Genomic DNA, 9,978 nt, shown 5'->3' with positions numbered 1-9,978 from the left:
GCCAAACAGGACAACCATGTCATGCACCAATTGTTTATGTTATTTCACCCTTCATTGTAAGGAAATATGGTACTTCCGATCTTAATTTTGAACTATTTGGTTAAAGGTTTGAGATGAGAGTTCTATTTTCCCCCACCACAGGACAACAGGATGAATTCAGAGGGGAAAAGGGGCAAAATACTTCTACAGGGGACTTGAAATATCCACACTCTGCCACCAGAGGGCAGTGTAGACCAGTGTAGAACCCGGAGAGTGGCCTGGCTACAGAGAGAAGCAAAAGTTAAAAAGCAAATTTAAAATGAAGTTTCACTTGCTAAAATTAGAATAAAAAAAAACCCGGTGAACACTGGCGAACACTGATCCTTACCGAAGGTTGTTGGATCCGGTTCCCGGAGGAACCCCTGCCATTAGCTTCCTGATTGGGGTGGTCTGTGAGGTAGGGGTTAGGGGGGATGGACCTGTGGGAGGCGCTTGTAGGGTCTTGGGGCATCGGCTCTTCACTATCTGGGTCAAAAGCATGTTCATACTTTATCAGTAGTATGGCTGTAGTAGAAAGAGCGTTCTACTTGAGGTCAACCCAAGAGGGGAGGGTGCTTTTGGAAGTGGCTGGGCTCTCAGCCAGCTGCCGGGGCCAGCAGCTGAATTCCCGTAAGAGCCCTTGTGCAAGAAAGAGGAGGCCGCCCGGTTTTTTGTTTTTTTTTGTCCGGCGTTGACTGGCAAACCCCCTCTGCCTGACTTTTGTGTTACCAACTGCTGCCTGGGCTTCAGTCAGTGGCCCAGCCCAGGTCCAGGAAGGGACTGGGACAGATAAGGTTTATGTCCTTTGGGGAAGAGTGAGGAGCTAGAGGACAGGACGTCCTGCTCAGTTTGAATCTCTCCCCCTTTGTTTTCTGTCAAACTATTCAGTTTAAGAGCCAAACCAGGATGTGGCTGAATTTAGGGAGGGGAGGAGCAGAGGCTGGGAAGCCTGGCTTCAAGCTGACACCCAGTGCCTTTTGCCACTGGGTCTTTGCACACAGTCGGAACATGCAGAGTAAGAAGTTCAGATGTGGCTCTGAAAAGTTTCTGATATTCTTCATGAATATCATACGCGTTATCTACAAGACCACATTCACCACTAAGCTGAGAATTCCCCCCGCCCCTTTTTACTGTGTGTACTTATCTTTTGGATATGTAGTTAGAAGGGAAATTGCTAGGTCATATGGTAGTTCTGTTTAATTTTTTGAGGAGCTACCAAGCTGTTTTCCACAGTGGTTGTACCGCTTAAAATACCCACCAACAATGTCTGAGGATTCCAATTTCTCCACATTATCACTGATACTTGTTACTTTTCTTTTTAAAAAGATGATTTTATTGATTTAAAGAGAGAGGAAGGGAGAGGGAAGGAGAGAAACATCAATTCGCAGTTTTCTGCATACCCCCTCACTGGGGATCCAGCCCAGAAACCCCAGCATGCGCCCTGACATCTCAGTGCATGGGAACGGCACTCAACAAACTGAGCCACACCAGCCAGGGCGATACTTGTTCCTTTTTGTGTATGGGTTTGTTTAAAAAACTAAAAAGTTTTTTATTATAGCCATCCTATAGGAATGAAGTGATATTTCATTGTGGTTTTGATTTACATTTCCATCATGAGTAATGATGTTGAGCATCTTTTCATGTGCTTACTGGCTATTTGCATATCTTCTTTGGAAAAATGTTTCCTCAAATCCTTTGCCCATTTTTGAATAGAGTTGTTTGTTGTTACTGAGTTTTGGGAGTTGTTTGTAGACTCTGAATATGAATCCCCTATCAGATACGTGATTGCAAGTATTTTCTCCCATTATGTAAGTTGTCTTTTCACTTTCTTGAAAGTGTCTTTTGCTGTACAACATTTTTAATTTTGATGACGTTCAGGTTATCTAATTTTTTTTTTTGCTGTCTGTGCTTTTGGTGTCACATCCATGAAATCATTGCCAACTTTAGTGCCATGAAGATTTTCCCCAATGTTTTCTTCTAACGGTTTTATAGCTTTGCATCTTCATGTTAGGTCTGTGATCAATTTTGAGTTAATTTTTGTATGTGGGGTAAGGTATGGGCCTAAATTTATTCTTTTGCATGTGGATATTCAGTTTTTTTCAGCATCATGTGTTGAAAAGATTATCCTTTTTTCATGGAATAATCTTGGCACCCTGGTTGAAAATCAATTGACTATATGCATGAAGGTTTATTGATGGTTTTTCTATTCTATTTCATTGATCCATATTTCTGTCCTTTTGCCAGTATATACTGTTTTAAATACTGTAGTTTTGTACCACATTTCAAAGTTGGGAAGTGTGAGTCTTCCAACTTTCTTCTCTTTTAAGATTGTTTTGGCTATTCAGGGTCCCTTGCAATTCCATAGGAATTTGAGGATCAGCTTTTCTATGTTTGTGAAAAAGGCTGTTGGAATTTTGATAGGGATTGTGATGATTCTGTAGAGTGCTTTGAGTAGCAGTGACTTCTTAACATTGTATGTCTTCCAATCCATGAACATGGGATGTCTTTCTGTTCACTTAAGCCTTCTTTAATTTCTTTCAAGGATGTTTTGTAGTTTTCTGCATGCAGATCTTTCATGTCTTGGGTAGATTTACTCCCAAGTATTTACTTCTTTTAGATGCTATTGTAGATGGAATTGCTTTCTTTTTGTTATTTTTTCAATAGTTGAAGAATATCTCTGTGCTGGGGATCAGCTGGAGGAGAAAGCTTAAGTTCTTTTCCTATTTTTTTTTGAGCCTGCATCTGTCTATGGGCATGTGCAATTGTTTTCTAAATTGCCTTGTGTATGTGGTTGATTTTGAATGTCTAATCTTACATGTCTGGCTTTCAAAAGGGGAGAAAGGGAAAAAATAAAAATATAATAAAACAAAGAAATCCAGGTGCAGCTCCTTTAAATCCCCAGAAAACCACCTCAGCCAGTGGGATTGCAATAGTGGCTGCCTATCTCTGTGCCTGCACCTCAGAGACGGAAAGCAGTGAGCAGCAATCAGAAAACAGACCCCTGATGTTTGGGGGACTGGTTCCTTATTGTCCACTCTGGCTCTAGCAAGCCATATCAGGAATTCGAACACAGCTGCCTGCCACTAGGCTAGGGGTGGGGGGTAGGTACCAGTACAGCACTAAAGCCTGAAATTAGCCCAAATCAATCACACTTTACCAGTCACGCTTTCTCCTGCAAGTTAAAAGCTTTTCAACAGAGTTCCAAAATTGTGACTTCAGACACTTTCTGCTAGTACAGTTGTTGCCTAAATGGAGAGACAGATTCCTGGTGTTTCCCATTGGGCCATTTCCCGTGACGTCCCCTCCCATTATTAAGCCTTGATATCTAACACCTCTTGATTTCCATTTGTCCTTTGAGCTTCGTGCTCTGGCACACCAATGGTGAATCAGTGTTGGACCTGTCTAGGGAGGTTTCATTTATAATAGGCACCTCTCTGAGCAAAGACTATAGCTACATATCTCAGTTGGTTTTTGTGGGGACTCAAGGAGGGCCCCACAATAACACCTTACATGTGCTTGATTTTAGAGCCACTTAAGAGAGAGATAAGAAGTCAGGTAGTTGGAGATCATAATATCTGTCTTATTATTAATCAAAACGACAATGGAGGAAACCCACCCCGGCCAGGCAAGGCCAGCTCTCACAATGACTGTACCTGAAGCATCAGTCTAGAGGCCTACTCTGTACCCCCAGGCTGGCTTCTCTTAGCTTGTGTTCTTTCTTCAGAAACATCTAAGAACTTACCTCTCATGGGGAGGAGGAGGGTGCAAGGGAGAAACCAGGAGTGTCACACTGATTGATGTCTTCTCGCCCCCTTCCTCTCCCAGGAAGAAAACATTAGGAGCTGGGAATGAATGTTCCCACCTGAAGTTCTCAGGCACCTGTTCTTTGCTTCCAATTCTCATTCACAGGCGAAAATCTGTGAGCAGTGCAGCTGCCACTGACTCCTGTATTTGAATTCAGGCCCAGGAAGTCTTTTCCTCTGAATGATAAACTGCTGTCTCAGCTCACCCCTCAATCCTGAACTGAAGCCATTTTTGGTGAAGCTTACAGAGACGACTACCTCAGTGGTGCTATCCCCAGTTGTGAATCTTTCTCTGCTTCGGAGGGTTTGAGGCCTTGAACAATCTACTCTGTTTCTGTGGGGTCAGAAGCGTCACATGTCAGTTTTGTTATTACATACTTCCTTCAAGTTGATCCAGCAGAATTTTTCAGAGTTAGTTCTGCCTTTGTCTTCTACATGTGGGTCTGATGGGATCAGAGCATCTTTTTCTTTCCCCCTCTTCATGTCTTGATGACTAGACCAACACCGATCTCTTTTTATTTCTTCTAAAGCCTTTTTTCTTCGCAAATGGAATTCTGAAGATTAAAAAAAATTGAAGTATAATTGACCTACAACATTATATTCGTTTCAGGTCTACAACATAATACTTTGACATTTGTATACACTGTGAAATGATGACCACATAAGTCTTGAATCTTAACATTTAATTTTCTCATTCTATTTTTTCCCTTAGGATGTTTTCAACAGTTCAGCACAAAGAGACAACTTCCCATGAAATTTTTTTGACTCACTTCAAGAAAAATAAGGCGGAGATAGTGAATGCAATAACAAAGCCATTTCCTTTCTTTGAGAGCCTCAGAGACCACTCCCTCATCACTGAAGAGCTCTATAATGTAAGAGAAGTGAATTATATCTCTCCATGGTACCCTAGCCTCACATTAATTTGTGTTTGGCATCCTAGATTAAAAATCTAGCCCTTTATAGTTTTCATGGCAAGACTCTACTAAATTAGTAAATCATCCTGTAAGGTTGAGGGTGACAGGGCAAGAAGATATCATTAACAATACTTCTATTCTAATTGAAGCCTTTCTCTCCTTTTAAAAAAAATGTATCTTTATTGTTGAAAGTATTACAGATGTCCCCCTTTTTCCTCATTGACCTCCTCCATCCACCCAGGCCTTTACCACACTATTATCTGTGCCCATGAAGCCCTTCTTGTCTGTGGGGCATGTTGGGGTATGTGTGTGGGGTGGAGGGTAATGCTGAAATGGTTGGATTGAAACGGATATGCTTTGCAGATGCATAGCAATTTACAGGGTATAGCAAAATGAAATAAAATTAAAATAATTGAAAGAATTGGGACAGTATTTCATCATCATATCCACTTATTTCAAATGAAATCCACAGGGAATTTGTGCCATTATAAATCAAATTTTGGTCTTGTGGCTGTCTCCTCCAAAGTGTTTAAACTTTATTAGGTAGTTTGTGAATCTTGGAATTCAATCAAATTTGATTAGTGGATCCTCTTGGAGACAGAGAAGGAATTTAACTCGTCACCATGTGATTGTGCGTTGTGCATCTCCCTGCATCCTAAAGTCTTATCAGGACTTCTCATACCCGCAGTTGCTATGCAAAGATCCATTATTGAAACAGCCTAGGCAGGATGAAATTTCGAAAGTCAAGAGGAAGGCTCCATTTGTGGTCTTAAGCAATTGATCAAATATACTAGAAGTTCTAAAATATGACATGGAAATTATAATCTACACTGAAAAGGTAGACTGAGTTTCTATGCAATTACTTCCTTGATGGTTGTTTAACTTTAAAACTATCACTTTATGTCGAAACTGGTTTGGCTCAGTGGATAGAGCGTCGGCCTGCGGACTGAGAGGTCCCAGGTTCGATTCCGGTCAAGGGCATGTACGTGGGTTGCGGGCACATCCCCAGTAGGAGATGTGCAGGAGGCAGCTGATCAATGTTTCTCTCTCATCGATGTTTCTAACTCTCTATTTCTCTCCCTTTCTCTCTGTAAAAAATCAATAAAATATATTTAAAAAAAAACTATCACTTTATATATTTTTTTCCATTGCACTGTTTTAAAGGATTCTCAAGAAGCTTGTAAAGACTTGGTTCCTGTAGGAAGAGTGGTGTATCATATTCTCTGCCACCTTGAGAAGATGTTTGATTGGTCACTTCTACAAGCTCTGTTCAGCAGGGTTCATCTGAAGGAGTATCCTGATTTAATTCAGGTTCATAGAAGCTTCAAAAATGGTAATCAATTTTCTTCCCTCCCTTTTGGGGTCCAAGTCTACTTTACATTCATTCATTAACTCAGTCACTCATTTAACAAGTATTTATGAAATGTTTACCACATCTCAGGCCCTATGTTAGGCAGTATGAATGGAAGTAACTGTGAACAAAACTGCCATGTAAAATAACCTGCCAAGTGACTACTGTACTAGGGCTTAATTTGGGCTTAATAATGTCCTTTTTTCTTCTTCGGGAATAACTAGCTCTCTTAATGAGAAAATTCCTCTGTTCTTCTCTAAGGTTTGTACAGTTCACAGAGACATTCCACTTATAGAATTTATATTGAGAATGCTTTTACTCCTCTCTGATTATCTTGTTGGGTGATTAATTACTTTAGTAACTTTTCCAGTTTCACCACCATCCTTAAACCCAAGACTCATTGCCATAGAATTTCAGTGTTGTTTCTCCCCACCCCGTTCATTGCCCCAGGGGAAGGGATAAGCAACACCAAGTCAGGAGCCATTGAGATTCACTGACCCAAGGGCCAGAAGTCCCCCCATTGAAAGACATGGATTCATTGGTCACCTAGACACGTAATTATGAGTTGGTGTCCCTAATTACCTACCTGCAACCTGTAATTAATTTCTTTCCTTTGTTCAGTGATCCAAGACAAACATTTTTCCTGGGAAAGTGATAGAGAAGAGACACACGAAATGTCCAGCACTCAGCCAAGCTGTGAACGAGGTAATTATGAGAAGACACAAACTTTGCTGTCTTATGACTAAGAGGAAAAAATAGATAAAGGAACCGAAAGGAGTCGGTGGTGCTGGGGAAGGAATACCAGGAGAACATGGGGTGGTAGATGACTGTTACTTTGAGTTGATTCCAAAATGACCTGATTCTGTGTGGAATCCAAGGGTATTAGCAAGAGGTGGCAGAGAGAGACTCTTTGCCCAGTAACCTGGAGGGTGGATTAAGATCCCAAGTGTAAATTATGAGTTTCCATAGGAAACCGTCACTGTGAAACTGTGAAGGGCTAAGAACTATGGGCCCATAGTCAACATCAACCTTGAGGATGGAAGAAGGGACAAATTTAAATGTGGGGGATGTTATTTAAGAGCAGAAATATGCAAGAAGAAAGGACGTCATATAGAAAAAAGAGGAAGTGGTAGGGGTGTGGGGAAGGAGATGTGGGCACTGAAAGAGAGAGAGAGAGAAAGAGAGAGAGAGAGAGAGAGAGAGAGAGAGAGAGAGAGAGAGAGAGAGAGAGGGAAATGAAAGACAGCAAGAAGGTATAAGAATAACATTATTAAGAGCTCATTTGATTGAACATCTATTTGGTAGTTGTGGGTTTAGTGCTCACACCTGCATTTAAAGGTTAGTATCACTTACATGTCTATCATGCACATAAGACAACTGAAATCTCAAGAGACCATATACGCAATTGGCCTGGGTTCAAATAAGCAAGGATGAACCCAGGCATTCTGAAGCCAGAGCCTCTGTTCCTTTTTCCTTTTTAAATGGAGGTAAAAGTCACATAACATAAAATCAACCATTTAAAAGTGTGCAACATTGTGCAAGCATAACCTCTATCTAGTTCCAAAATAATCTGAGCCCCTCAAAAGGAAACCTCATATCCTTTAAGCTGTCACTTCCTATCACCCTCTTTCCACTGCCAGAATACATTGATAAAACTAAAAAGTGCATCTTTTGTTTCTGTGGGTTAAGTGGGGAAATCACAGAGACAGAGAGAACAGGAAGGGAACCCGACATATAGGTGGGGAGGTGTAGGGGAAGAGAGCTGGGAAGGAAAATAGAGATATCAAGGACTGAGCTGGAGAGCATCTCCAGAAAGAAGAAGACAAAACAGGGGACAGGAGAAGTCAGGGAGACAGAGGCCAGTGGCATCCCGGATGCAGAAATACCTTCCTAGGTAGAAGCAGCAATGCCTGGAGATTGGACCCTGGTAGAAAATTGAAAAAGGGAGAGAAAGAGGTAGAAGGGGGTTTGGTTGGATTTGAGGTGGGATTCTTGGAGCGGCAGTATTTCTTTACAAGGAGCAGCTGACTTTAGTTTCAATCTCAGAGCTCAGGATGGTCACACCTTAGCCTTTTTCCTGGTCACTGGCTCTGGTCTCTCCTTTCCTTTGATCTCTCTTAAGTGCCTGGTAAATCCAAAGCTCCTGGAATAAAAAAGGAGAGAGAGTCAAAAGAGTTGCTGAGCTTACTGCTGAATGGTGAACAAGGTAACTGTGATTGATTCCTACATTTTAAATAACCAGTTACCTGGTTAAGTCATGTGGAGGGAGGAAGGGACACACACACACACACACACACACACACACACACACACACACACGCGCCCAGTCTCTGGCTACTTTCTAAAGTGTGAGGGAAGCAAGCAGGCTGAGACATGTGAGAGGCTTAGGGCAATTTTTTTTTTTAAGTTAAGGAGATTATTTTACTCAGACTATTGCAATAAGGAGAACATTCGTTAATGAGGACCATCTCAAAGAAAAAGAAGGAAGCCTGGGGTTTTATAGAGGAAGGTAAACAAGAGAGTCATCTTAGAGCCTTATGGGTGTTATGAGTCAGAATGGAGATGAAACTCTGAGGAGAGTGTTAGCTGGTTTGTCATTTCTGAAACACCAAAGGGGGGGATTTCTTAACTATTACTGTAACAATCAGACTCCCTGTTTCTTCAGCATGAATATTGTTTGTCACTGAGCAACTCAGGGGTAAGCATAAGCCTCCCAAATGGGATGAAGCAGGGCCTAAGAAATAGTCTCTCCAGGATTCTTGCTGCTGTTGTTCCTATAAAACTAGTTGAGAGGTGGTGGTGAATGACATTTGTTTTAGGGTCCAAGAGATTAGACATCTTAAAAGAGGGATGCCTGAAATAGAGAAATAATAGTACAAATGTTGTATTAAAGTCAAGAGCCAGGAGTTGAACCTTGACAATTAACCAGTCCAGTCCTGGCTAATGTGGCTCAGTTGATTGGAATGTCATCCTGTACACCAAAATGGGGGGGGGGGGGTTGATTCCTGGTCAGGGCACATAGCTAGGTTGCAGGTTCGACCCCCTAACTGTTGGGGTGCTGAGGGGAGGCAACTGATCAATATTTCTTTCTTCCGTTGATGTTTCTCTCTCTTTCCCCGCCTCTCTCTAAAAATTAATGAAAAACATATCCTTGGGTGAGGATTAAAATAAAAAAAGAGAATTACCTAGCCAGTGGACACAGATATCAGCTTTAGAAAATTGTATAGCACGACTTCTTGAGTTCCTTGTTTTATGTTTGTTTGTTTGTTGTGGTACCAAGTCTTCAAAACTCAGTGTCATTTATGTTTACAGAACCTCCTCAAATTCCTTGAAGTTAAGATCTCTATGCTCTTGGTGATTTGTGCATAGTCTTAGTTACCTCCCATCCAAGGGCATGGGTGGCCCATTTTTTTGGACTTCCTTAGTGTCCATCAGCACTTGTCCAGGGAGAATTGCAACTTCATGCATGGTCTGCTGCAGTGCTGGTTCCTTCAAGGTCAATGCCAAATCACCAGTCTTCAGTTCACAGTGCTTCTTTGGACTGTGAGGGAAAGACCACCTGCAGAACAACCTGGAGTCTGGTAGGGATCTGAGCAGTCAAGTCTTTAGTTCTTGGTGATGCTGAGTCAGGCAAGTAGAAGAAAAATGTGAAACATTCGATTGGAGGATTGTAGTTGGATATCGAAGAAAACTGTAAGGTTGGAAACTTTGTAAGCCAGGTACAAGACCCGTTCTCCCAATAAGGCTGGTACTTGTTTCCCATTGGCTCCATAAAGTCAACCTTAGTTCCTAAAAGTATAATGTCATTTCTGATTAAATGAGCATTATTCTCAAATACGATATTCCAGGCAAAGCCTTGGGTTTGTAACCAATGTTTCCAATTACATCGTCC

At 41.5% G+C, this 9,978-nt stretch overlaps 1 protein-coding gene across 5 annotated transcripts in view; it reads left to right on the top strand.

Moving 5' to 3' along the window:
* The first annotated feature begins 326 nt into the window (after nt 1–326).
* The window catches only part of LOC132238330 (nuclear body protein SP140-like protein), a 126,938-nt gene continuing 117,286 nt past the window's right edge, over nt 327–9,978 (top strand). For 2 of the 5 annotated variants that reach the window (XM_059703491.1, XM_059703487.1), the window contains exons 1-4: nt 743–1,150; nt 4,534–4,693; nt 5,900–6,068; nt 6,708–6,791. In XM_059703491.1, coding sequence (XP_059559474.1) covers nt 4,535–4,693; nt 5,900–6,068; nt 6,708–6,791 — 412 coding nt within the window. In that variant the 5' untranslated portion in view covers nt 743–1,150; nt 4,534. Of the gene's footprint in view, nt 437–742; nt 1,151–4,533; nt 4,694–5,899; nt 6,069–6,707; nt 6,792–9,978 lie in introns of those variants that run through there. The other 3 variants (XM_059703488.1, XM_059703490.1, XM_059703489.1) reach the window with 3 other exon arrangements.

This window comes from Myotis daubentonii, chromosome 7 (assembly GCF_963259705.1).
Source record: "Myotis daubentonii chromosome 7, mMyoDau2.1, whole genome shotgun sequence".
Classification (NCBI taxonomy): domain Eukaryota; kingdom Metazoa; phylum Chordata; class Mammalia; order Chiroptera; family Vespertilionidae; genus Myotis; species Myotis daubentonii.
This window is presented reverse-complemented; position numbering and strand designations above follow the sequence as displayed.